A 27,910-nucleotide genomic window follows, 5' to 3' on the forward strand; every position below is an offset into this window, starting at 1 on the left:
GAAGAGAAAGAGTACTTACCTTGGCTTTTTCACAGGGTTAGGTTGAATGAGATCTGATGGCACTTCCTATTGTCTGTTATTAGAGGGCAGGATCAAATGAGGTAGTAACATGTAAGGAATAGATTGACTGGGAAGGCTGCTCTATATGTGAGTCATAGATTTGTAGTTTATTCCTATTGGTGTGGTTTGGCAGCTTTTACCTCAATTTAAGGACCCCTTCTGTACGTATCTTCAACTAGTTTTGCCCAAGGATGTTTCCCTCCTTGCCTTTGAGTTGATGGCAGGCACAACAAGTTAGAATGGCTTTTTTGTTGTTTTTAGAATCTTCTGAAAAAGGATTTAACTGTTAACTTACCTGAGCCATGCTGTGGTTTCAGAGAAAGTCATCTGTATCCCTTAACCCAGACTTAGGAAATTGGAAAGAGAGAGAGTTTGTGTATGTGTGTGTGCACACACGTGTATATGTCTGTTTGTGTTTTGAGAGAAGCTGTGTTTAGTGATGTGTATTTGTTTTCCCATTTTAAGAAAACCATTTACTAATGATTGTCATTGCTTTGTTAGAAAAATTGAGTTTTTTTGGTATAAATGTTATTGAGGCATTAGATAGATAGATGATAGATAGATAGATAGATAGATAGATACACAACACACACACACACAGAAACATAATTATAAGTATATACCGAAGTGAGTTTTTGTAAAGTCAACACACTCATGTTACCACCACACCCCGCCCCCAACAAGAAACAGACCTTGTTAGAGCTTCAGAAGCTCCTTATGCTTCCTCTAGTTACTCTTCTGTCTTCTACTGAACCAGGGGACAGAGACATGCCCATATTTATTTTGGAGGAACATAGGTTTGATATAGGCTAAACCTTGGTTTTAGTGCTGAGGTTGGGGGTATTATGGTGATTTGTGCTATTGCATCATGTGGCAACTTTATTAGAAATCTTGGGCTTTACATAGAATGTGCTGAAGTATCTGCAGGCAAATTTCTTGGCTATTGATTGGATTGTCTACCTGATGACACCCCCTCAACCTTAAGTGACTTCTTTCCTTATCCATTCCTCTGTTTCTGCAATGTGCTAAGCCCTTTGCTGAAGTGTTGACAATTCAACAGGGGTGTAGTCATGTCTTCAAGCCCTTGTCCCATGTATGTGGGTGCCTAATGGGAGTGCAGGTGACTGTGGAGTGACCCGGAGGATGAGGAAGAAAGGTGTGTCAGGTCTGAGAGTCTGCAAGGAGTTGGCAGGGCCAAAAAGCAGGGAAGGTTGCTTTAGGAAGCAAAAATATTGTATAAAAAGGCACTGAGGTCATGTTCTAAAAATTTGTTTGGCAACAATTCTTAGTTGTTTGACAACTAACATTTATTGAACAGCTAATGTGGATGATATTTAAAACAAGGAGAGAGCTTCATTTACGATATTCTAAAAACTGTAAATGCTTTACTATTGGGAGTTGCTTCAGGAATTGTTGTGGCCTTAGAAAACTTGAAATAGTGAATGATACTGGGTATTTCTTGGGGTGTGCGGTGAGGGTTAGCTGGAGGCCCAGGACACCTGGCAGGGTGAGGTATCATCTGCTGTTGGCATGGAGCTCTGATTAACATAGTTACCTTACTCAGGCCTGATAGTGTCAGAAGGGGTATAGCGAGGCACATGTAATTGCTGCTGTTGTGGGGTAGGTGGTTTGGGTTCAAAGGCAGATCAGATAAAGCTAATAGCAGATATCTGAAACAATTTTGAGAATTATAGTTTGTCTGTCTAGTTCTAGATTTAAATCTAGGAAGTCCCTTTGAAAAGCTGAAATAAAATTGTTTTTCTGCATTCTGAATAGCTCCTTTAATTATATTTGTGTTTGTAGTACTTTTCTACCCAGGATGACACTCTTGAATGTACATCAGTAAGGCTGACTTGTCAGTTCTTGTGACATGGAAGTTTTGTGGCAAAAAAAAGTTGTCAACCAATAAGAAAATTTTACTTATTCCTTCCCTGGCCGAGTGGCTCAGTTGGTTGGAGTGTTGATAGGCCCATACACCAGAAGGTTGTGGGTTCAATTCTTAGTCAGGGCACATACCTGGGTTCTCGGTTCAATCCCCAGTTGAGGCACATATAGAAAGCAACTGATTGATGTTTCTCTTTCACATGGTGGTTTCTCTCTCTTTCTATTTCTCCCGCAATCCATCTCTCCCCTGTCTTTGTAAAATCAATAAACATCCTCAGGTAAGAATTTTTTTTTAAAGAAGAAATAAAATTGTATTTCTGATCAGGACTCATCCGCCTTCTCTTCCAGGGCTGCGGATAAAGGAAACCAAGGAGGTTTATGAAGGCGAAGTCACAGAGCTAACTCCGTGTGAGACAGAGAACCCTATGGGGGGGTATGGTAAAACCATTAGCCATGTCATCATAGGACTTAAAACAGCCAAAGGAACCAAACAATTGAAAGTGAGTATGTCTGTGGACTCTTTTCTCTTGTCTCATAATCAGTACTGGGTGGCCTTGGATAAGTTGTATAACCCGTGTCCTGGTTTCCTTGTATATGCCCTGTGGGTGATGGTCCCAGGGCCATTTGAAGATGTTATATGTATAAAGGAGTAACAGGTATAGAGCCAATACACAGAAGGGCTCAAAAAAGGTAGCTTTATTTTTACCCCTGGAAATTATGTTTGTTAGTTAAAACATGAGCTGTGTGTTTAGTTGAGTATACTTTCTGTCATCCCATATCCCATGTTAGGACCATTTCTCAGAGGCCTTAGGCCTCTCTCTCTCTGAACCTGGGTGTCAGTTTTTCAGTTATGATGCTCAGGCTTACAGAAATCAATGCCATTAAGTAATCTGGTAAGAGCTGTAGAATGGATGAGATTGGTTTAAGAGAGACCAAGTACACCTCCTGACTCAGCGCCTTGTATGTGTCAGAACCTAGAAACCTGGAGTAATTTTAGTGATTGGTTCTGCTTAGAGCAGGGCTTTGCCCCTGCAAAGGCATAGTGCTGGCACTGTGGAAAGCCCTAGAAGACCCTCTTCAGACCCCTGTCCTATAGACATTGAAAATGCTGGCAACAGGGGCACTTGGGGAGAAGAGCATGGATTTTGGAGCTTGTAAGGGAATCCTGACTCTGCTATTGATAGCAGTGTGGCCTTTGGGAAATGACTTTATCTGTTAATTGGGAAAAAAATTGTCTATCTCACAGAGCTCTTTTAAGGGTCAAAGTTGTGGCTTTGGATGTGGCACCTATTGTAGTTACCTAAGAAGTGGTAACTTTTTCTTTAATATATATTTTATTGATTATGCTGTTACAGTTGTCCCATTTCCCCCCTTCATTCCCCTCCACCATGCACATCCCTCTGACCCACATTACTCTCCTTTAGTTCATGTCCATGTCTCATACATATAAGTTCTTTAGCTTCTACATTTCCCATACTATTCTTACCCTCCCCCTGTCTATTTTCTACCTACCATCTATGCTACTTATTCTCTGTAACTTTTCCCCCTCTCTCCCCCTCCTACTCCCCTGTTGCTAACCCTCCATATGATCTCCATTTCTGTGGTTCTGTTCCTGTTCTACTTGTTTGCTTAGTTTCCTTTTGCTTTTATTTTAGGTGTGGTTGTGAATAATTGTGAGTTTGCTGTCATTTTACTGAACATGTTTTTTATCTTCAAGTCCCTTTAACATTTCATATAATAAGGGCTTAGTGATGATGAACTCCTTTAACTTGACCTTATGTGAGAAGCACTTTATCTGCCCTTCCATTCTAAATGAAAGCTTTGCTGAATAGAGCTATCTTGGATGTGGGTCCTTGCCTTTCATGACTTGGAATAGTTCTTTCACTTGTAGGTCCCTTCTTGCCTGTAAGGTCTCTTTTGAGAAATCAGCTGACAATCTAATAGGAACTCCATTCTAGGTAACTGTCTCCTTATCTCTTGCTGCTTCTAGGATTCTCTCCTTCATTTTAATCTTGGCTAATGTAATAATGATGTGCCTTGGTGTGTTCCTTCTTGGGTCCAGCTTCTTTGGGACTCTCTGAGCTTCCTGGATTTCCTGGAAGTCTATTTCCTATGCCAGATTGGGGAAGTTTTCCTTTATTATTTGTTCAAATAAGTTTTCCACTGGTGACTGTTCCTCTTCCCCTTCTGGTACCCCTATATAATTCGGATGTTGGAACACTTAAAGATGTCCTGGACGACTTCCGCCAAGATGGAGGCGTAGGTGGAAACACCTTGCATCTGCTCACAACCAAATCTAAAAACAACAAAGTTTTAACAAATAAATGCAACCAAACCACACAGAAAATCGACAATACGGAGTCCGAAAACAACGAAATGCTCAGCTAAACCGGTAAGATGGGTGAAGCCAGCAGAGGAGCGGGTTGGCCACAAAGATCCCAGACTGGGGTGGTGTGCAAGCAGCTGAAGGTGGGGATCCCAGGCGTGGGCTAGCTTCGGGTGGACACAGGGAAGAGGTGTGGCTGGCTGTCTGCGGTTGGTCAAGCATGTGCGTGCAGATAAACCAGTGAAGAGGCGAGCATTGAGACCGCACAGCGCAGGGTGGCGGGCTCGCACATTTCCGCTCAGATAAACAGGCCAGGGCAAGTGGTGGGACGGAGTAGGCGGGCGAAGAGGATCACCATTGCTCCCTCTCTGACCTTGCCCCCACATACACTATCACAAACCAGCGACCTGGGTGGCCCCACCCTGGTAAACAACTAAGGCTCTGCTCCTCATACATAACAGGCACAAACAGATAAAAACATGGCTCAAGAACAATTCAGAGCTCCAGAGCCGATAAATCTAAGCGATGAAGAAATAGCAAAACTCTCAGACGCACAGTTTAAAACACTGGTGATCAGGATGCTCACGGAACTGGTTGATTTTAGTCACAAATTAGAGGATTATATGAAGGCTAAACTAATTGAAATGAATGGTAATTTAATGCACAGGAAACCAATAGTAATGGAAAGGAGACTGAGACTCAAATCAAGGGAGTAGACCAGAAGGAAGGAAAAAATGACCAAACAGAAAAATATGAAGAAACAGGAATTCAGAAAAATGAGGAGAGGCTTAGGAACCTCCAGGAGATCTTTAAACGTTCCAACCTTCGAATTATAGGGGTACCAGAAGGGGAAGAGGAACAGTCATGACTGGAAACCTTATTTGAACAAATAATGAAAGAGAACTTCCCCATTCTGGCAAAGGAAATAGACTTCCAGGAACTCCAGGAAGCTCAGAGAGTCCCAAAGAAGTTGGACCCAAGAAGGAACACACCAAGGCACATCATTACATTAGCCAAGATTAAAATGAAGGAGAGAATCCTAGAAGCAGCAAGAGATAAGGAGACAGTTACCTACAAAGGAGTTCCCATCAGATTGTCAGCGGATTTCTCAAAAGAGACCTTACAGGCAAGAAGGGGCTGGAAAGAGGTATTCCAAGTCATGAAATCCAAAGACCTACAACCAAGATTGCTCTATCCAGCAAAGCTTTCATTTAGAATGGAAGGGCAGATAAAGTGCTTCTCAGATAAGATCAAATTCAAGGAGTTCATCATCACCAAGCCCTTATTATATGAAATGTTAAAGGGACTTACCTAAGAAAAAGAAGATAAAATAAGAGGAACAGTGAAAGGACAGCAAACTCACAGTTCTCAACAAGCACACCTAAAACAAAAGCAAACTAAGAGGACAGCTAGATCAGGAGTGAACCATAGAAATGAAGATCACGTGGAAGGTTAGCAACAGGGGAGTGGGAGAAAGAGAAGGGGGGAGAAGGTACAGAAAGCATAGATAGTAGATAGAAAGTAGATGGGGGAGAGTAAGAATAGTAGGGGAAATACAGAATCTAAAGAACTTGAGGCATGTGTTCATGAACTAAAGGGGGGGAATGGTGGGGGAAGGGTGTGCAGGGTGGAGGGGAATGGAGGAGGGAATAGAACAAATGTAATGGCATAATCAATAAAAAATGTTAAATAAATAAATAAAAAGAGGGAAAAAAAGATGTCCTGGAGGTTCCTTATTCCCTCCTCATTTTTTTGAATTCTTGTTTCTTCATATTTTTCTGTTTGGTCATTTTTTCCTTCCTTCTGGTCCACTTCCTTGATTTGAGTGCCAGTCTCCTTTCCATTACTATTGGTTTCCTGTGCATTTGCCTTCATTTCAATTAGTTTAGCCTTCATATGTTCCTCTAATTTGTGACTAAAATCAACCAGTTCTGTGAGCATCCACATCACCAGTGTTTTGAATTGTGCCTCTGATAGGTTGGCAATTTCTTGATCGCTTAGATTTATCGGCTGTGGAGCTCTGAGTTCTTCTTGAGCCATGTTTTGATCTGTTCGCGCTTGTTATGTATGAGGAGAGGAGCCTTAAGTGTTCACCAGGGCAGGACCACCCAGGTCGCTGTTTTGTGACCCTGAATGTGGGGGCGTGGTCAGAGAGGGAAGAATGGTGGTGCTCTCCGCTCTCTCCTGTCCTGTCCACCTCATGGGTTGCCCCCCACCTGTTTATCTGTGTGCACATGCATGACCGCAGTCATCCAGCTGCCCTGCGCCTTCCCTGGGTCTGCCCATATCTACACTGCACCTGGGATCCTCACCCTCGGCTGTCTGTGCGCTGCCTGGGTCGGGGATCTTTTTTGCCCCACCCACTCCTTTGGTGGCTCTGCCCCTCTCACCGGTTTAGCTGAGCGGTTCATTGTTTTCCGACCCCGTATTTTTCGATTTTTATGTGGCTTGGCTGCGTTTATTGTTGTTAAAACTTTGTTGTTTTTAGATTTAGTTGTGTGAGGAGGCAGAGTGTTTCTACCTGCGCCTCCATCTTGGCGGAAGTTCGTTTTTGTTTTCTGTTTTCTTTTCCATCTAATTTGTGACCAAATTCAACCAGTTCTGTGAGTATCCTGATCACCACCAGTACTTTGAATTGTACATCTGATAGGTTGGCTATCTGTTCATCACTTAATTGTATTTTTTCTGGAGCTTTGATCTCTTCTTTTGTTTGGGCCATATTTTTTTTGTCTTGTTACATGGTGAAGGGCAGAGCCTTAGGTATCACCAGGGCAGGGCGGAGCCTTAGGTATTCACTTGGGTGCTGTGTGGCAACTGTATGTGGGGGAGGGGTCCGAGAGGGAACACTGATGCTTGCTCTGCTCTCTGCTTTCAGTCACTTATGCCACTTCACCCAAGCAAATTGGACCTTTCTAGTGCTGGTTCCGGGGTGGGTGGACTCGTGTACATTCTAGGACCTTGTGAGTCTCTCCAAGGAATTCTCCTGTGAGTCTGAGAATTTCTCCTGCTGCCTCAACTCCTACTGGTGTTTTCAATCAGAGGTTTGAGGCTTTATTTCCCTGCACTGGAGCTCTGGGTTGCAAGGTCTGTCTCACTCCCCAATTGTTCCTCCGGGTTTATCCGTGCCGAAATGTGGGACTACCCACTCCACCAGGCAGTGCTGCCACCTTGCCAGCCACAGCCTTACCTGTCCTGGTCCTCCTCTGTCGCTTTGCCTCGTGTCTGCTTTGCCTCACATCCTCTCCAGGCACCTGTCTCCACCCCTCCTACTGGTCTGGATGAGTGTGTTCTTTAACTCCTTGGTTGTCGGACTTCCATACAGTTTGATTTTCTGTCAGTTGTGATTGTTTTTTGTTTTTAAATTGTTGTCTTTCTTTTGGTTGTGTGAGGAGGCACAGTGTGTCTACCTATGCCTCCATCTTGGTCAGAAGTCTAGAAGTGGTAACTTTTGATATTATTCAGAGCCTTCAGTTAGAGAAATGGAGCAATCTAGATGATAGGCTTTGCTTTATTACTACTAATAATAAAACATTTTTTTAAAGATTTTTAATTTATTTATCTTTAGGGGGGAAGGGAAGGAGAGAGGGAGAGAAATATCAATGTATATTTTATATTTGTCCCTTGTTAGTACCCTGATGGGAACTGGCCTGCAACCCAGGCATGTGCCCTGACTGGGAATCGAACCGTGCTTGGTTCCCAGGCCCATGCTCAATCCACTGAGCTACACCAGCCAGGGCCTAAAACATTTTTTATCATAGCTCTTACTTATTTTATGTGCCAGGCCCTGAGCTAAGTGGTTCAAGAAATATTTATTATCATTTATAAGTGTGGGCAATTTCCCACAGATAAAAGAGTTGGGGCTGATGAAGAGATTAAGCAGTTATCTTTGGATCATATAACCAGTTCAGTGGTAGAGCAGTCTCCAACTTGCTATGTGACCTTCTGAAGTCAGTTGAGCTCCCTGGGCCTCCATTTTCCCATCTGTAAACTGTGGTAGATTTATTAGAATTTGCAGTATAATTTCTCCATCTTTGCTCCCTGTTGTCATTTGGTTCTCTGATTCTGTGAGGTGGATTTTTGGTCATTGCTTTATGGAGATCATGAAAATATCTCTTCTTCAAAGGGCCATTTTTCTTTTTCCTGAAAGGTTTTCCATCTTAGGAGCATGCCTCTGCAAATATCTCTTCTAAATCTGCCTCTCATCTCTCCCATTCTGTATTATTTGGATTTCTTATCAGGATATCATATATTTCCAGTAATTATGTCTTTAGTTGGTTCATTTGGGAAATTATATAAGCCAATATAAATATGCTTGAAGCAAAAAAAAAAGTATATACTTTCCAATATATGATAGCTAAAGTAAGGCATGCAGTTTAGATTTTACCTATCCATAAGGCTGCTTTGGACAGTTTAAGAAAATAATGTAGGTGGCCCTGGCTGATGTGTCTCAGTGGATTGAGCACAGGCCCGCGAACCAAAATATTGCTGGTTTGATTCCCAGTCAGCACACATGCCTGGGTTGCAGACCATATCCCCAGTATGGGATTTGCTAGAGGCAACCATACATTGATATTTCTCTCCCTCTCTTTCTCCCTCCTTTCCCCTCTTTAAAAATAAATAAATCTTAAAAAAAGAAAATAATATAAGGGAGAGGTTAATTATTTCTTCTAAAATGAGTTCTACTAGGTACTTTGAACATATGTACAGTATACCTGTATTTTGCCACGTATAATGTGCACTTTTTTATCAAAATTTTTTAGGGAAAAATAAAGATGTACATTATACGTGGGTATAATAATCCCATGGTTTTTTGTTTTTAAGATTTTTAAAATGTATTTTTAGAGAGCAGGGAAGGGAGAGGGAGAACAAGAGGGAGAGAAACATCAACGTGTGGTTGCCTCTTGTGTGTCTCCTACTTGGGGACCTGGCTCACAACCCAGACTTGTGCACTGACTAGAAATCAAACCGTTGACTCTTCTGTTCTCAGGCCTATGCTCAATCCACTGAGCTATACCAGCCAGGGCTAATCCCATGTTTAATGGGCACAAAAACATGGGTGCACATTATACATGGCAAAATATAGTAATTGGATAGATGGAGCATAAATACCCACTGGTTATTTAAGTGTGAAGGAGAAAACCATACTTCAAATCAGTATCAGTTCCCTCCCTTACCCTATGCTGTGTCAGAGGCTTATCAACCACTGTCCCTCCTACCCATAACAATGTTCCAGCAGGACATTAGGCCCCACCCAGCCAGAGAGGCAGAGCTTTGTTTTTGTGGTAACTATTTTGCAACAACTTTATTGAGATATAATTTTAATAAAACCCACCCATTTTAAGTGTACAGCTTAAGGAATTTGAGTTGTGCAGCCATCTATTTACAGAGTTGTACAACCATCACAGTTTTAGAACATTTTTATCACCCCAAAAGAAACCTCATGGCTGGTTACAATACCTTCCCATTCTCACCCATAGCCCCTTGCAGCCACTAATCTATTTTCTGTTTCTACATACTATTTACCTTTTCTGAACATTTCATACAAATGGAATCATACATTACATGTTCTTTCATGTCTGGCTTCTTTCACTAAATCCTGGGTTTTTGCTCTTTAATTTTGTATGAGACAAAGCCCAAGTTTTTTTCACATTATAAAATGAAGTTTAGCTGAGAGAAATTTATTTCTAAATATTACCTCCTTATAAAAGATGTCCTAGAGTTTTGATCACTGAGGATAGCCTGAATGTGGATGACCTGGAAAAAAGCAAGAGTTCCTAGAATGTGCTACTGCCTGGAGATTTATATAAATAAGTAGGCAAATAGGGAGCAGACCCTGGAATTTGAGTCAGAAGGCTTGAGAAGTATCCTGGGTTATGTTTCCCTTTCAATTTTACACATCTGTGATCACATCTGGGTGCTGTTTTATAGATGAGAGGAAACTGATAGCTTTGATTCAAAGCATGGGCCCATAACATGCTAGCCACAAAGAGTAAGCACTATGTGGCTTCAGCTGTGGAAAGTTCTATTAGTACCTGTGGTGAGGAAAGCAAAGGATTGACGTAGGGACAGCAATTTTTTAAGAGGTGTTGGTACCTATGGTCCCAAGGACAGTTCGGGTTACCTAAAAGCAGTCAGAGCCATATTTGTCAGTTTAAGTCTTAGGAGTAAAGGGGAAAAAGAGACTAGGTTTCTCCTTATGATCCTCTCTGTCTGGCATACAGGTATGCTCACTCTCCTGCTTTCTCTTTAGGACACTCAATCCCTCAAAGCCAGCCTCACACATCCTTATACATACACATGCACACATGCATGTGCACACACAGATATTGTCTCCACTCATTAACTATCTTAAATCTGTTATGGAAAGATACTTTACAATATGTCAGAAGTAAATATATGTATTATAGTTCTTTGATTCACATATTTTTTAAAAATTTTAAGCTGGACCCCAGCATTTTTGAAAGTTTGCAGAAAGAACGAGTAGAGGCTGGAGATGTGATTTACATTGAAGCCAACAGTGGAGCTGTGAAGGTAATGTGTGATTTGTTTGCCATGGGGACACTTAGATGACCAGGAAGTTGCTTTATATACGGGGGTGGGGGTATGGGGTGTCTTCTACAGTGTTGATGAAAGGTAGGCAGTTGCCCCTTTATGTTTAATAAAGTTTGCTTTCCCTTTATGTTCATTCTAAAAAGTCAGTTAGAAAAATACCTAAACCTGTTTAGAGGGGGAGTACAGGGTGAGAAAGCAAGACTATAGTCATTTTTGCAAATTGAAATGTACAGCGTATTTAATCTTTTATCTGTTTGGTATTTTCTTCTCAAGATATATGCATGTGGAAAGGAATGCTGAATTAGTTGGCGTTCTTTTTATATCTGATTTTCATTGTCCTGTACAGTGTTCCTCACTGTTTAATGGATGAGCATAATACTTCATATCATACAATAAATCACCCACCTACAAGAGTCTGAACAGCTCCCTCTGGCTCAAGTTAATCTACTGGATTTGCCCTTTATCAGGAATTGCATATAGTTAAAAGAGAGGAGGAAAAATATTGTTTGAGAAAATATTGGGTGTTTTTCAACTGAGTTTTTGAAGCCTAGTGATAAGCAGATAGTTTCCTTCTCTTGGCAGCCAGGGGAGTGGGTTATATTTGGAGTTAGTCAAGTAAACTGTCAAGCCCACACTTGGCAACCGAGACTTCATCTCACTTAGCAATGTGCCTTTTGGGGATTTGGCAGTGAAAACTCACCAGGCACTCATGTTTCTCTCCTTTTGCCAGAGGCAAGGCAGGTGTGATACCTATGCCACAGAATTCGACCTTGAAGCTGAAGAGTATGTCCCCTTGCCAAAGGGGGATGTGCACAAGAAGAAAGAAATCATCCAGGATGTGACCTTGCATGACTTGGATGTAGCCAATGCCCGGCCCCAGGTAATGTCTTCACCTAGGCATGACCTGGCACATGAGCCCTTTCACATGTTTGAGGAAGCTCTGGGAGTGAATTGTCAGAGGCTTACTGCCCTTTCTTAGGGCAGCAGGTTCTTTTCTGTTTGTAGTATTTAGCGATTAACAGCGGCATGAGCTACTACAACTATTTGAGTTGTTCCATCTCAAATGGTGAAGTCACAGATGATTTCACATGTATTGTTCCTTATCCCAGCCACACCTCCGGCCCTGACTGTGGCTTCTCTCCAGCAGTGGGCTCACACCTGGGATTCTCTAAGTGTTAATGGCAGAAGGACAGGAGTGTTCTTGAAGCCTTTTGCAGGTATTCAGAAAGCCTGACAAAGTTGTGTCTTTCTTTCTGCTTAGCAAAATCCAGTTTTGTAGCCTTAGTGGGAACTGTATCTGCTCCTCATGCTAAGTAGAAAATGGATACTTTATGGGAAAATACAGTATGACTTTATGGTAATGTATGAGTTAATTTTTTTATTTTTATTTTATAAATGTGTTTATTGGTTTTGGGGGGGGCAGAGAGAGAAACATTGATGTAAGATACACTAATTGGTTGCCTCCCATACGCACCCCAACCGGGGATAGAACCTGTAACCTAGGTGTGTACCCTGACTGAGAATTGAACCTCCAACCTTTTGGTATATAGAATGATGTTCCAACCAACTGAACCACACTAGCCAGGGTGAAATGTGTGATTTTAAAAACCTAACTCTTCCCTCCTGGTAGTCTTTCAGTTTGGTTTTGTCTTCATCCTAAGAGAGGCCACCTTTTCACTAGCAAGGAATAGGCTTTCTTATCTGAAATTGGATTCTTGGGTGTTTTAGCCCTTGGAGCCTTGGCCAAGAGATTGCTGAAGAATCAATCATCTTGAACCAGTAGGTCCCCTTTTCTTGTGGAATGGCTGTCCCCAAACCATCCTCCTGGGAGCCTTCGACTTGGAGAGATTGCTAGGCTGAGAATTGGAATTCAGGGGTTGTGTTTCTGTGACACTAAAGAGCTCAGCTAATTAGTCAATTTGGGTCTCTAGGTTTTCTGTGACTTAAGGCTCTCTGATTTTGAGTTTCTTCTTCTGTGCAAAGGATATAATAGTTCCTGTCTGCAGGGCTGTTTTGAGGATAAGATGTTGTAAGTACTCAGGAAACATTTGCTACTTTTTACTGTTGAACATTTAGTGAGCACACCTGTGCTCCAGGGTCTGGAACCAACAGGTGATCACAGATTGCTGGGTAAATGACAAAACAACAGCTTTTTCTTGTTGACTGAGCTCTGAGGAGCTAGTGGAGAGAGTGCAGGCAGGGAGCAAGCCTATTAGGAGTCAGCAGGGATGGGCTAACAGGAGACACTGAGCAGCTCTGGGTCAGGACTAGGTTAATGTGACTGTATAGCTACGTTTAGTGGGAGGAAACATGTGAACATAATTGGAACATAATTAGGTGTACTTCTTTATTCCTACTTTGACAGTCCATTTGTCCCCAGTGGAGTTGGAGCATTAGAAGAGATAGGGACTCAGATGCCCCACATAGGACCCTTGACCTGAACTTTAATGGATGACTGGGAGCTGCCTGGGAAAAGGAATGCAGTTCCTAGCAGATAGACTAGAATATGCAAAAGCACTGAGTCATAAAAGAGCTTGAGTGTTCAGGGGACAGTTAGGAGTCCTGTGTGGCTGATCAAGCAATGTGGAATTGGAAAAAGGTTACTGGAGTTGGAGGCTGAGGCCGATTCCACAGATCTTATACTTTTCATGAAAGGATTGAATTTGAATCTTATGAGTCAGGGGGAACCTCTTATGAACTCCTGTGTTTAGAAGCTCCTTCAATTTTCCAGTTGAGCTAATAGGGTCTGCATTGCCACCCTTCAAGCCCACACAGGTTCATGGTATTCGTGCAGAAAGAAAAATACAGAGCCATTGGGATGTCTGGCATGCCTTTATTCATGGGTGGGAGAGCCATGCATGCTGCAAGGTGCATATCTATCTGTCCCCTTGCATGTCTCATCATCATCTCCCCCAGGAGGGAGTCCCTACCTGTTTAAATATAGAGGGGAACAAAGCCAGAAAACTGCCAGAACATTACATAATGTAACATAATTCTGTGCATGCAAGCCCACTTCATGTTCTGGTAACAGTTTACCAGACCCGGTTTCAAGGCTGTGAGAACACCGGTTATCATGCTCCTCCAAGGCTATGGGAACACTGTGCCCCTTAGTTACCCAGACACCTGGGTGAGGAAGCCAGACTGCCTCCACTTACCCTACAGGGTCTGTCCACCTCAGGATCCTGTCAAGTTGACACTGGGAACCTGTGGGATGGGGAGGGGAGTGAGGCTTTTGCACCTGCCTTAGAAAGCAGGACTGACTGACAAGTCTTCTCTTACACAGGGAGGACAAGACATTCTGTCTATGATGGGCCAGTTAATGAAGCCAAAGAAGACAGAAATCACAGGTAAGAGAAATAGCAAAATTGGTGAACCAGAAGCAGAACTGGAGGGCCCTGGATTCGTGTGTGAGGCTCTATGAATGATTCCTCCCTAAAATGAGAAAGTGCCTCAGGACAGGTTCTTTCTTCCTCTTTTTTTCAGAGCCTTGACTCTATGCTAATAGTCTATGGCTGATTTAAACAGCCAAAAGCACACCCAGTGCACTTTGGCACTGTGTATTAGCACATCCTCTTAACTGAATTCAATATCCTTACACTCATCTTTGTAAATTGAAGCCTTCACAGTCTCTGGTCCCCTTGAGATCCTAGAAATGTGGATTGTGTTTGCCCAGCTCTGCAGGGTAGCTCCTGCCAGAGCACACATAAGCACTGAGCTTCGCTGCCTGGTACTAGATTCCTCTCCCCTGCCAGGAGTTTCCATTCCACCCTGCTCAGCTTCCTGGCACTTCCCACGTTGGCAGGAATGTTTCTGCTTCCTTGTAGACCTTTAGTATACTCTGCTTTTCTTCCAGACATGTCCCTCTTTTACTATTTACTACTTACAGCTTTATCACCTTAAAATGGTAAACATTTGCAGGGGTGTTCAACCTTTAGGCATCTCTGGGCCACACATTAAATACAGATACACTAATAAAAACTGATGAGCAAAAAAGATTTTAGGTAAATTTATAGTTTTGTGTAGGGCACATTCATAGCCATCTTGGACCATAATATGCAGCCCGTGAGCTGCAGGTTGGACACCCTTGCAAAAAAAAAAGGGTGTGTTTTTTTGTTGTTGTTTGTTTTTTAAAGTTTAAGCCAGTGGAGTGATTTGAGGTCTTCCTATTATACTCGACATGAACAGTTTCTATATTTTAACATGATTTTAACCATGCATCCTCTTTTGACCATGCATCCTCTTTTGACCATCCCTGCCTCATGGCTTTGGTGGGAGATGCTGTATCAAATCTTCATGTTCTGTGTTTGTGAGTCACTCCTTCTTGATAGCATAGGAGCCGCCTGGGAAAATAAGAACTGTGACCTTAAATGGGTTCTTTAACTTTTTTTTTTTTTTTTTTTTTAGATTTTACTTACTTATTTTTAGAGGGGAGGGAGGGAGAAAGAGGAAGAGAAACAGACTGGTTGCCTCTTGCACGCCTTTAACTGGGAACCTGGCCTGCCACCCAGGCGTGTGTCCTGACAAGGAATTGAACCAGCAACCTTTTGGTGTCTAGGCCATTGCTCAAACCAATGAGCTGTATCAGCCAGGGTGGGTTTTTTAACTTTTGAGAGACTTACCCTCTTAGAACTCTGAGATTGGACCTCTTCTCAGAACCTTTCATTCCTCACATGTTTTCTTCCAGATAGGATTCTATACATGCCTTTTATTCATTCCTTTGTCCAGGAACTCAACAGAAAGTTAATTAACCTAAGTTTTGAGATACAGGGCCAAAGATAGGGTTATTTACCAGTGCAGAACAAATTTGCTTATGGAAACTCATTTAATCCAGAGGCCCCAAACTCAGTGTCTTTGGGATCAGGCAGGGAGCTGAGTTTGGGTGGGTATGAGTAATAATGCCTGGTGGAGAGTGTGACTTTAAAAAGACATCTTCAGGGGAAGCTGCCAGTTTTGTGATTTCTAGTGTAATCATTCCTACTTTCAGATGATGAAACTGGAGTCTGGAGTAGGGACATGTGAACAATTTACCTGAGGTCACATAGCTGTCAGTAAAACCAGGCTCCAAACTTGGGTTTGGGTTGAATTCAGATGGGGAGAGAAGAGAAAAGGTGACAGTTTTCTCCATCTAGTGCTGACCTTGCATGTCTACTCTTGCTGTCTCCTAGACAAACTTCGAGGGGAGATTAACAAGGTGGTGAACAAGTACATTGATCAGGGCATTGCTGAGCTGGTTCCAGGCGTGTTATTTGTTGATGAGGTCCACATGCTGGACATTGAGTGCTTCACCTACCTTCACCGGGCCCTGGAATCTTCTATCGCCCCCATTGTCATCTTTGCATCTAACCGAGGCAACTGTGTCATCAGGTAGGGTGGCTGTCTGCCAACCATGAGGATTTTCCACCTTCCATCTGGGTTCATTTGTTCTCCAGGATCACTTTAAACCCTTATTATGTCACGAGTTAGGATTAAACTCATTATTATGTCATGAGTAAGGATGGGAAAGAAAGGAAGTCATATTCATTTTGAGAGAAACTTGCCAAAGTGGCTTGCTTTCAAAGGTAGTTCATGTGTCAGCCTTAATCCATCATGGTCACCAAAGGCAACTCCCATCCTATTACTGAATATGAGGGACTCCTGGGTTTACGGTATGATTTGGCCATTCAGTTGGAGTGGGCAAAGGTTAAGATTGGATAGGCTCATCTGGGTGACATTATATATGTTAACATCTTTGATTATACTAGCTCTAGGAGGTAAATATTTTTGGTTTCATTTTTCAGATGAGGAAACAGAGTGGCAGCATATCTTTCTCCTAGTCACAAAGGTAGAGTGAGAATCCAGGTCTTTCTAATAGTGAATCCAGTAACAAACCCAGAAATGTCTGTCTGTTCCTTAGAGCCACACAGTACCTCCACTACCCCTACTCCCTTAGGTGTGCTTTTGGAGAGGGAGGTGTTGACATCTGGAAGTCAAGTGCTATATAATGCTCACCCTGCCAGGATGGGCTCAGAGCTGGGACAGGGGACTGGCTGAGATTTTTTTTTTCTCCTAAGTATTCTGTAGGCCTGTGAGCCACAGAGAACACATCATCTTCCCAGCTTATAAGCCTGAGTGTCAGCACCTCATACTTGGTACTTTTTTTGCCTTTTGTTTTTTTTATGCTCCTGTTTGAAAATTGGGGCCACATTCTAGCATTGCTAGTGGAATGAAGGGGAATGGTAAGAAGCCCTTTTAAGTCTGCAACAAAGTAGTGAGGGCAACAGAGCTCTGGAGACTGCATGCTCTTGGCAGAAGGGTGCTAGGAATCCAGAAAGAGACCCCAGGGCCCGTGAATATTAACACAGAGCCAGAGCCACACTGAATTAGGAATTTGGATTTCTGACCCACCTGCACTTGCCTCTTGAATGACAATGAATAATATGCATTACTCTTTGAGTAATTTAATGAGTTAAGTTACTCAATGAGTAGTTTAACTGGCTCCATGAAGTAGTTTTGTCTCCACTGAGGTTATGTTACTGAACCCAACCAGTTGTGGATATGGGGGGTCCTACTGCTCGCCACCTGCCAGGCAGATCTCCAAAGATTGATGAAGTTCAATGGAAAAGAATCTTTTATTTAATGGCAAGTTTATGTCCAAAATATCTGGTAACAAAAGTAAGGGGAAAAGAAAAGTCAAGAGTATGACATCAAAAATAGCTACTTAAATATTTGTCATTACAACTACTACATAGGTTCAAGAACTGAAAATAATGCAAGAACAAAAATCTCTTCACAGTGCTGACTTATCACAAAGATCTTTGGAAATAATGGCAAGTTTCTGCTTCAAAGCCTGTTCCCTCTAAGACGCCCAGAGAAAAATCACCGTCACTCTCTGTCAGATCAGTTCATGGTTGCACCAGGAACCTCTTCTCCCGCCCAAAAGTATCATAAACATAGGTGGCTTAGCTGGTTTCCAGTTGCTCTCCAGCTTCAGGCATCTTTTGGAGTCTGTGTCCCCAGGCCTGCACAGGCCACTGTTAGCAGGCCCATAGGCGACTACTGGCAAGCCGCCCCGCCCCCCCCCATTGGGGGAGGGGAAAAAAACTAACTGACTTTTTGCTTTTTGGCACAATCCATTTCAGAAGTCCTTTCCCAGAATCCCATGTGTGCCAAAAGCCAGTGGGAGTGTCCAGCTTTCCAACCAATGAGGGCCAGTGTTGGCCTTATTTGGGTTTTTCCCTCTTCTAGCTGCCAAGTTTAGTAATGGGGCAAAGTCTCTAGTCACAGATGTGCAACTCAAACCCTCCCCATTTTCTGGGGGTGGTGGGGGTGGCAGTATGTCCATTATAGTTATAGTTATCTAGAAGCTGTTCTGTTGGTGCTGGGGAGTAAACTCCTCAGATTTCCTCTCAGTTAACTAGGAATTAGGACTTGTAGTCATGATTCAAATTTATGTAGCAGAATCTTGTAGTCACTCCTTGAATCTTTGTAATGCTGTGCTGATAATATTGCTACATGTTTTTTCCTTCAATATTTGAGAGAAGGCAGCTTGTACCAGGTCCAGGACAACCTTTGGCGAGAGGATCCTGGCTCCCTAGGCAGCTTCTGGAAATCAGATATATGGCTTGGTACCCAGTGACCCTGGTGTCTCTGTTGCATAGATTTGCCGTGCTTGCTTTTTCTTTGGTTAGACCTGGCTTCATTTGGGCTGCTAATGAAAGGGCTCAGCCTGGACAGGTGGCAGCCCTGCTGTAGAGCTCTGCTACCAGGTTCCCTTCTCTCACAGTGGATAACTCAGCCCAGCAGATGCCAGTACAGGAAGATGGCAGGAACAAGATATCTTAGGCCTCTGAGTATTTTCTTTCAGTCCCATTCCTTCCAGGAAAAAGGTACATAGGAAGGTGGCTTTGATCTCAGAATTGCCCAAAGGGGACAGAGCTCTGGTCAGCCTGCAATCAGGGAGACATGACCCAGCCTCTTTCTGACTGACTTGTTCAGGGCTCCTTGAGGCTGTGACTGCTCATGGCTGTCAGACTGCAGTCACCCAAATAAAGGTAAGATGTTCAATGTGTGGATCTTGTGTAGGCCCAATTAAGTAACCAAAATTGGGGTGTGTGCTCTTCAGGAGGATTTTGGTGCCAAGACCTAGAAGGAAATTTGTTGAGTAGTGATAATAATGTCAAAATATCAGTGTTAAAAATAATAGCCAGCACGTATTAAGGAGCTCTTTCTGTGTACCAGGCACATTGTTGCTCTCACCTTAACTTAGTGTGAGGGACGGCTGTTCTCATTGTTCAAATGAGGACACTGAGGCTGCACCAGGAGTGGACACTTGGCCAAGGTCACACAGCTCAGAGGCAAGACTGGGATTTGACCAGAGCACTGAACTTCACAGCTCATGCTGTGTATAAAATTTGGCTTAAATGTGAAATGATGGAATTTCTAGAACATATACATAGTTTTGTCCACATCTGACTTGCTGCCCATCAGATTCTACTCCTATATTTAGGAGCTATTTAGCTTCCTTCCTCACTTCAGACCCATATCTGACCTCCAGAGCTTGAAAGGAAAGGGGAGAGGAAGGAAACTCGCAGCCACTGAGGACTTCCTCTGTGCCAGACACTGTCCAAAGTACTATGGGTCATCGCATGTAATCTCAAGGCACCCTAACTACCTTCTAGGCAGGTGATGTTATCTCCAGATTTCACCCGTGAGGTGACCACCGTAGGCCTCAAGCTTGACATCTGACTCATGTCATTCCTGCTGTCCTGCACTGCTTTCTGGAATTGCCTGGTCAGTGAATGGGGATTGAGTTTTGAGTTGATGGTGGTTGTGTGGAGAGCCACTGTGACTAATAGTGTTAAGTGCCTCTGAAAAAGCAGACAGCCCCCAAGTCCTCTAGCTCTAGTCCACCTGCCCTTGTGCATTGGGGGATGAGGGAACCATTACTGGAAGAGCACTTGGCCCTATGTTTCTTCCATGGGTGCTTTACTCTCCTGTGGAAATTAACAGTGTTCATGGCTACAGTAAGAGGTGAAGCTGCACTGACTATGTCTATACTTGTTACCTGGAGAAGTCCTTTTCGTTTCACACAGCAGGAACCTCAGATGTGAAAGGAGAGCCTGGCTCTGATCCCAGCTATAAACATTTTGGAAGGTCTTCTTTTCCTGTGGAGATTAGCTCCCTGAATTAAGGGGTCTTTGTAGCAGTTTTTCTCCATAAGTCACTGTTGCACTAAAGCATGGAGACTTAAGAAACAGTGTGGTTTCAATTCCCTGTAACCCTGTGGCAGAATACCCCAAGTGCTTTATAGAGATAAAATTCACACCTTATACAATTCACCCAGCTAAAGTGTAAAAATTCAGGTTTTTTAAAAACATATTCACCAAGTTGTGTAATCATCTCCACAGTGTGTGTTAGAACATTTTCATCACCCCTGAAAGAAATTCTATACCTGTCAACAGGTACCCTGCCATCTGCACATGTACCCCGCCCCCTCACACCCCTATTTTTTTCCATAGTTCCTCTCTGCAGACCCTGGTAACCATTCACCTACTTTCTACCTTTACGTATTTAATGCCTTTTCTGGACATTTCATACAAATGACACCATACAATCTGTGGTGGTTTTCTTGTCTGCCTTCTTTTGCTTAATGTAATGTCAGTGTTCACTCATGTTATATAGCACACATCAGTACTTGTTTTTAAGGCTAAATAGTATATCAAAGTATGGAATATTTAATAGCAAGTTTTCCCATTCATCATTCGATGGACATTGGAATACCTAAGGAGTAGAATTGCTGGGTCAAATGGTAGCTGTGCTTCACCTTTTAGGATTCTGCCAGACATTTTTTCCACAGTGGCTGCACCACTCTCACTAACAGTGTGTGAGGATTCCAATTTCTCCACATCCTCAACAACTCTTGGTATCATCTGTCTTTTTGATTTTAGCCATCCTAATGGGTATGAAGTGGTATCTCATTGTGCTGTTGATTTGCATTTTCCTGATGGCTAATGATGCTAAGCATCTTCTCATGTGCCTGTTGGTCATTTGTCTATCTTCTTAGGAGAGTTATCTGTTTATGATACTTTGCCCATTTTCTACAGGTTATTTGTCTTTTTATTGTTAGGTTGTAGAAATTCTTTATGTATTCTAGGGATACCAGACTCCCATAGATGGATTATTTGCAGATATTTTTCTCATATTCTGTAGGTTGTCAGTGTCTTGATTGTCTCTTTGACATACAAGTTTTAAATTTTGATAAAGTCCAGTTTATTTGTTTTTCTCTTGTTTGCCTGTGTTTTGGGTTTCATATGTAAGAAAAAGAATTTGCTCTGGTTGGTATGGCTCAGTGGATTGTTCACTTGCCTGCAAACCAAAAGGTTGCTGGTTTGATTCCTGGTCAGGGCACATACCTGGGTTGCAGGCAAGGTCCTCATCTGGATTGGCATGTGAGGGGCAACTGATCGATGTATCTCTAGCGCATGGATATTTCTCTCCCCCTCTCTCCCCCTCTCTCCCCCTCTCTCCCCCTCTCTACTCCTCTCTCTAAAAGTAAGTAAAATTTTAAGAAAAGTTACTGCATAATCTAAGGAAACAAAGAATTACGCCTATGATTTCTTTTAAGAGTTTTCTAGTTGTAGCTCTGACATTTGGGTTTCTTATCACTTAGATTTAATTTTTTTGTATGGCATAAGGAATAGGTCATCCAACTTCATCCCTTTGCATATGGATACGCAATTGTTCCAGGACCATTTGTTGAAAAGACTATTGTTACTTTATTGAATTGTCATGGCAGCCTCATCAAAAAATCAAATGGCTTTCTTCTTACAGCTTAGTGGATTTATGAGAGTTCTCCTTCCTGTTACCCAATGAAGTGTTCTTTACTGTACCTCCTGTCCTCATAGAAGCTTTAAGCTTTGTGTTATCTGTGTCACTATAGTTACAGGATTATATAAAGAATATCAGGCGGTGATTCTGGGCCAGGGAAATTTTTGTCATGTCTTGAGGTACTACTGGCATTTTGTGGGTAAAGGCCAGGGATGCTGCTGAACATCCTACATGCAAAGGATAGTCTTCTACAGAAAAATTATGTGGCTCAAAATATTAACATGCCACAGTGGAGGAACCCTACATTAAAAAATTTGCAAACATATAGGTCTATCTATAGGATAAATTTCTAAATTCCAGCTACTACTGTGTTCCTCCAGATACATTGTACCATAGTGGAATCCTAGAAGAATCCCACATGTGGTCTTACAACCCAAAACTGTACATCTGGAAGAAGCACACAATTAACATAGTTTAAGGAGTTGTCAAATGCCATAATAATGAAATCAATATTAGGCGGAAGCCAAAGTCAGAAATAAACTTTCAGGTACAAGAATAAATCTGCAGTTTTAGCCAAAATGCAATCATTGCAGTTTATTGTTAGCAGTTGTATAATGTAATATGCTTTTATGGCTGCGTTGTCAAACAATGACTGCTCCACATTGAGAGTTCTCTCCTAGAGTTACTGCTCTGTGCAGGAGTACTGGTAAATAGGGCTTTTTGTGCCTCGCAGAATAGAATTCCAGACACCATTTTTCACTAATATGTTTTCTAAAAGAAACTGCTCTTAAGGTTCATAGCTTGCATAAATTTTAAAATGTTTTGTCTTTAATTGCAGAAAAATGTGTAGTAGTCTTTAAGCAGTTCTTTGGTTTAAATTTTTAATTTTAGGAACTCAAAACTATAAGAAGTTTTCTTTTTTTTAAATTTATTTTTTTATTGATTATGCCATTACAGTTGTTCTATTCCCCCCTTCATTCCCTTCCACCCTACCTCCCCATCCCCACCATTACCCCCCTTTAGTTTATGACCATGTGTCTCAAGTTTTTTGGATTCTATATTTCCCATACTATTCTTGCCCCCCATCTATTTTCTATCTACTGTCTATGCTACTTATTTTCTATACCTTCTCCCCCCTTCTCCTCCCACTCCCCTGTTGCTAACTCTCCATGTGATCTCCATTTCTATGGTTCTGCTCCTGATCTAGCTGTCCTCTTAGTTTGCTTTTGTTTTAGGTGTGGTTCTTAATAACTGTGAGTTTGCTGTCCTTTCACTATTCATCTTTTTTATCTTCTTTTTCTTAGGTAAGTCCCTTTAACATTTCATATAATAAGGGCTTGGTGATGATGAATTCCTTGAATTTCATCTTATTTGAGAAGCACTTTATCTGCCCTTCCATTCTAAATGAAAGTTTTGCTGAATAGAGCAATCTTGGATATAGGTCTTTGGATTTCATGAGTTGGAATACTTCTTTCCAGCCCCTTCTTGCCTGCAAGGTCTCTTTTGAGAAATCAGCTTACAGTCTGATGGGGACTCCTTTGTAGGTGACTGTCCCCTTAGCTCTTGCTGCTTCTAGGATTCTCTCCTTCATTTTAATTTTGGCTATTATAATTATGATGTACCTTGGTGTGTTCCTTCTTGGGTCCAACTTCTTTGGGACTCTCTGAGCTTCCTGGATTTCTTGGAAGTCTATTTCCTTTGCCAGATTGGGGAAATTCTCCTTTATTATTTGTTCAAATAATTTTTCCACTGGTGGCTGTGCCTTTCCCCCCTTCTGGTACCCCTATAATTCGGATGTTGGAGCGTTTAAAGATGTCCTGGAGGTTCCTAAGACTCTCCTCATTTCTTCGAATTCTTGCTTCTTGACTCTTTTCTGTTTGGCCATTATTTGCTTTCTTCTGGTCCACTCCATTGATTTGAGTCCCAGTTTCCTTTTCATTGCTATTGGTTTCCTGTGCAATTCCATTCATTTCAGTTAGTTTCACCTTCATATATTTGTCTAATTTGTGGCTATAATGAACCAGTTCTGTGAGGATCCTGATCATCAGTGTTTTAAACTGTGCATCTGAGAGTTTTGCTATTTCTTCATTGCTTAGATTTATAGGCTCTGGGGCTTTGAGATCTTCTTGAGCCATTTTTGGTCTGTTTGCGCCCTTTAAGTGTGAGGAGCAGAGCCTTGGACTCCCAGGTCACTGGGTTGTGACGTTTATGTGGGGGCTTGGTCAGAGCGGGGAAATGTAACCTCTGCTGTTTCATGCCGCTGGGTGAGTAGCAAAGCCTTAGGTGGTTCACCTGGGCCGGGCCACTCAGAGTCGCTGGGTTATTTATTTTTTTTTTTCATTTTTTATTGATTTAATTTTTTTTCAGAGAGAGGGAGGAAGGGAAACAGAGTCATAACACATCAACTTGTTATCCCACTTATTTTTGCATTCATTGGTTGTTTCTTTTTTTTTTTACTTTTTTTATTGATTATGCCATTACATTTGCTCTATTCCCCCCCTCCATTCCCCTCCACCCTGCATACCCCTCCCCCACCATTTCCCCCTTTTAGTTCATGAACACGTGTCTCAGATTCTTTAGGTTCTGTATTTCCCCTACTATTCTTACCCTCCCCCCTATCTATTTTCTATCTATTGTCTATGCTACTTATTTTCTGTACCTTCTCCCCCCTTCCCCTCCTCCCACTCCCCTGTTGCTAACCCTCCACGTGATCTTCATTTCTATGGTTCACTCCTGATCTAGCTGTCCTCTTAATTTGCTTTTGTTTTAGGTGTGGTTCTTAATAACTGTGAGTTTGCTGTCCTTTCACTGGTCATCTTTTTTATCTTCTTTTTCTTAGGTAAGTCCCTTTAACATTTCATATAATAAGGGCTTGGCGATGATGAACTCCTTGAATTTGATCTTATCTGAGAAGCACTTTATCTGTCCTTCCATTCTAAATGAAAACTTTGCTGGGTAGAGCAATCTTGGTTGTAGATCTTTGGTTTTCATGACTTGGAATACCTCTTTCCAGCCCCTTCTTGCCTGTAAGGTCTCTTTTGAGAAATCAGCTGACAGTCTGATGGGAACTCCTTTGTAGGTGACTGTCCCCTTAGCTCTTGCTGCTTCTAGGATTCTCTCCTTCATTTTAATCTTGGCTAATGTAATGATGATGTGCCTTGGTATGTTCCTTCTTGGGTCCAACTTCTTTGGGACTCTCTGAGCTTCCTGGATTTCTTGGAAGTCTATTTCCTTTGCCAGATTGGGGAAATTCTCCTTTATTATTTGTTCAAATAATTTTTCCACTGGTGGCTGTGCCTTTCCCCCTTCTGGTACCCCTATAATTTGGATGTTGGAACATTTAAAGATGTCCTGGAGGTTCCTAAGACTCTCCTCATTTTTCTGAATTCTTATTTCTTCATTCTTTTCTGTTTGATCATTTTTTTCTTCCTTGTAGTCCACTCCCTTGATTTGAGTCCCAATTTTCTTTCCATTACTATTGGTTTCCTTTGTATTACCATTCATTTCAATTAGTTTAGCTTCCATATGTTTCTCTAATTTGTGACTAAAATCAACCAGTTCTGTAAGGATCCTGATAACCAGTGTTTTCAACTGTGCATCTGAAAGACCAGCTATTTCTTCATTGCTTAGATCTATTGGTTCTGGGGCTCTGAGTTGTCCTAGAGCCATTTTTGGTCTATTCGTGCTGTTAAGTAAGCGGAGCGAAGCCTTAGTTGTTTACCAGGACGGGGAGACCCAGGTTGCTGGTTTGTGACGCTGTGTATGGGGGCGTGGTCAGAGAGGGAGCAAAGGCGGTCCTCTCTGCTAGCCCAGCCCGTCCAGTCACACCACAGGCCTCGGGCTTGTTTATCCGATCGGAATTGTGCGAGGCTGCTGCCCCGCGCAGGCTTCCCTTCTCACTGGTTTCTCTGCACGTAAATGCGGGACCGACCTGCCGCGCCTCTTCCTTGTGCACTCCCTTTGCTAGCTCGCTCGCGATCAGCGCCTTTGGCTGCTTGCGCGGGCACCGCGCACCACCTGGGAATTTTTTCTTGCTAACCTGCTCCGCTGCTGGCTTCGCTCCTCGTACCGGTCCAGCTGAGTATCTAGTTGTCCTTTGGACTCCGTATTGTTGATTTTCCGTGTGGCTTGGTTGTGACTGCTGTTAAAAATAGTTGTTCTTAGATTTGGTTGTGCACAGAGGCAAGGTGGTTCCTCCACCTACGTCTCCATCTTGGCGGAAGTCCTCCAGAGTCGCTGGGTTATGACGCTGTATGTGGAGGTGGGGTCAGAGCGGGGAAATGGCGATGCCTTCCGCTGCCGCTTGCCACGGGACCCACTGGGTCCCGGTCCAATCGCCCACTCCCTCGCTTGTCTATCTGCGCACAAATGCGCAACGACAGTCAACCTGCAGCCCTGCTCCCTCACTGTTTCCCTGAGTTCGCTTGCTTGGTCGCTCGCTTGGTCGCTCACTAGGTCCAACCTTGCGCCTGGATTCCGCGCTGACGGAGTTTTCCTGAGCAACCCCGCTCCACCAGCTGCTGGTTTGGCCCCTTACGGGTCAGGCTGAAGAATTTGTTGTTAACAGACTTCCGAAAAGTTCAATTTTCTTTGTTCTGGCTGTGTTTTCTGTTGCTAATATTTAGTTGTCTCTAAACTTGGTTGTGTGAGAAGGCACGGCTTATCCACCTATGCCTCCATTTTGGCGGAAGTCAGAAGTTTTCTTAATGCATGCTTGTAAATTCTATTATTTTGAAATTTGATTAGGAAGTACTTCATTTTCCTTTAACCATTTCTTCTTTAAAATTATACTTGTTATTATGTCAGAATTGAAGATAATTTATCATGAGTGCTACAGAATTTGGGATATTTTAACAGGGTAAAGATGAGATCTTTTAAATTTTTTTCAAGAATTCTCAAGAGAGCCCTGATGAGTGTGGCTCAGTTAACTGGGTGCTATCTCGCAAGGTGAAGGGTCACAGGTTCGATTTCTGGTCAGGGTTCATGCCTGGGTTTCAGGTTTGGTCCCTGTTGGGGTACATGCAAGAGGCAACTATTGATCAATGTTTCTCTCACATTAAAGTTTCTCTCTCTCTTTTTATCCCTCCCTTCCACTTTCTCTAAAAATAAATAAATAAAATCTTTAAAGAAAAAAAAATTTTCAAGAGGATTCCGAAGTGGGACTTAAGAAATCTTAAACTTGCCCTGGCTGGTGTGGGTCAGTGGATTGAGCACCAGCCTATGAACCAAAGGGTCACCGGTTTGATTCCCTAGGCACATGTCTGGGTTGCAGGCTGGGTCCTCAGTTAGGGGCATGTGAGAGGCAACCACACATTGATGTTTTTCTCCCTCCCTTTCTCTAAAAATAAGTAAATAAATAAATAAAATCATTAAAAAAGAGAGAAACCTTAAACGTATGGCTTAGATATAATTTAATGACTGAAATTAAATGTAGTTATTAAAAGTTATTTTGTTTAATGTGAAGATTTTAGGCAAACCAAACACCAATATTTAAATTATGGTCGAATTTATTTATTTTTCATAAACATTTTTATTTGATTTTAATTGTTCAAGTACAGTTTTCTGCCTTTCCCTCCACCCCAACCCACCCCAAGCCCTCCCGCTTTCCTCCTGTTTCCACGCCCCCCATTTATAAACATTTTCTTTTAAAGATTTTATTTATTTTATTTTTTAGAGAGGGCAAGAGAGAGAGAAAGAGAGGGAGAGAAACATCAGTGTGTGGGTGCCTCTCTCGCACCCCTCACTGGGGACCTGGCCTGCAACCCAGGCATGTGCCCTAACTGGAAATCAAATAAGCTACCCTCTGATTCACAGGCTGGAAGTCAACCACTGAGCCACACCAGCCAGGGCCTGACAGAATTTAATTTTGACAATTTTTCCTTGTAAGTGTTTTTAGAATTATTTGTTTCTAAAAGAGATTTATTTTCTCTATAGTTATATTAATGTTTATATTTTCTGTTGTATTTCCCCATTTGTTTCGAAAGGTCTTAACTTTTTATATTTAACAGTTCATTAATGTAGCATTTTATTTTTTGAATTGTTTTTATTGTGGTAAAACATATGTAACACAGAATTTGCCATTTAGCTGTACAGTTTAGTGGTATTAATTACATTCACAGTGGTTTATAACTATCACCATTATCTACCTCCAAAGCTTTACTATCACCCCACAGAGAAAGTCTACCCCTTAAGCAGTAAGTGTCATTTTCCCCTTCTCCCTCTACCTGGTATCCTCTCTTCTGTTCTGTCTTTACCAATTTGCCTTTTCTATAAGTAGAATCA

At 42.2% G+C, this 27,910-nt stretch overlaps 1 protein-coding gene across 3 annotated transcripts in view; it reads left to right on the forward strand.

Annotated features, from left to right (window-relative positions):
* RUVBL1 (RuvB like AAA ATPase 1) overlaps positions 1–27,910 on the forward strand; it is a 94,214-nt gene that overhangs the window by 58,847 nt on the left and 7,457 nt on the right. For all 3 annotated transcript variants that reach the window (XM_037139651.2, XM_053670302.1, XM_037139650.2), the window contains 5 exons: positions 2,293–2,444; positions 10,712–10,801; positions 11,553–11,702; positions 14,106–14,169; positions 15,988–16,186. In XM_037139651.2, coding sequence (XP_036995546.1) covers positions 2,293–2,444; positions 10,712–10,801; positions 11,553–11,702; positions 14,106–14,169; positions 15,988–16,186 — 655 coding nt within the window. The remainder of the gene's footprint in view (positions 1–2,292; positions 2,445–10,711; positions 10,802–11,552; positions 11,703–14,105; positions 14,170–15,987; positions 16,187–27,910) is intronic.

Source organism: Artibeus jamaicensis, unplaced genomic scaffold (assembly GCF_021234435.1).
Source record: "Artibeus jamaicensis isolate MK-2021 breed Jamaican fruit bat unplaced genomic scaffold, CSHL_Jam_final contig_558, whole genome shotgun sequence".
NCBI lineage: Eukaryota > Metazoa > Chordata > Mammalia > Chiroptera > Phyllostomidae > Artibeus > Artibeus jamaicensis.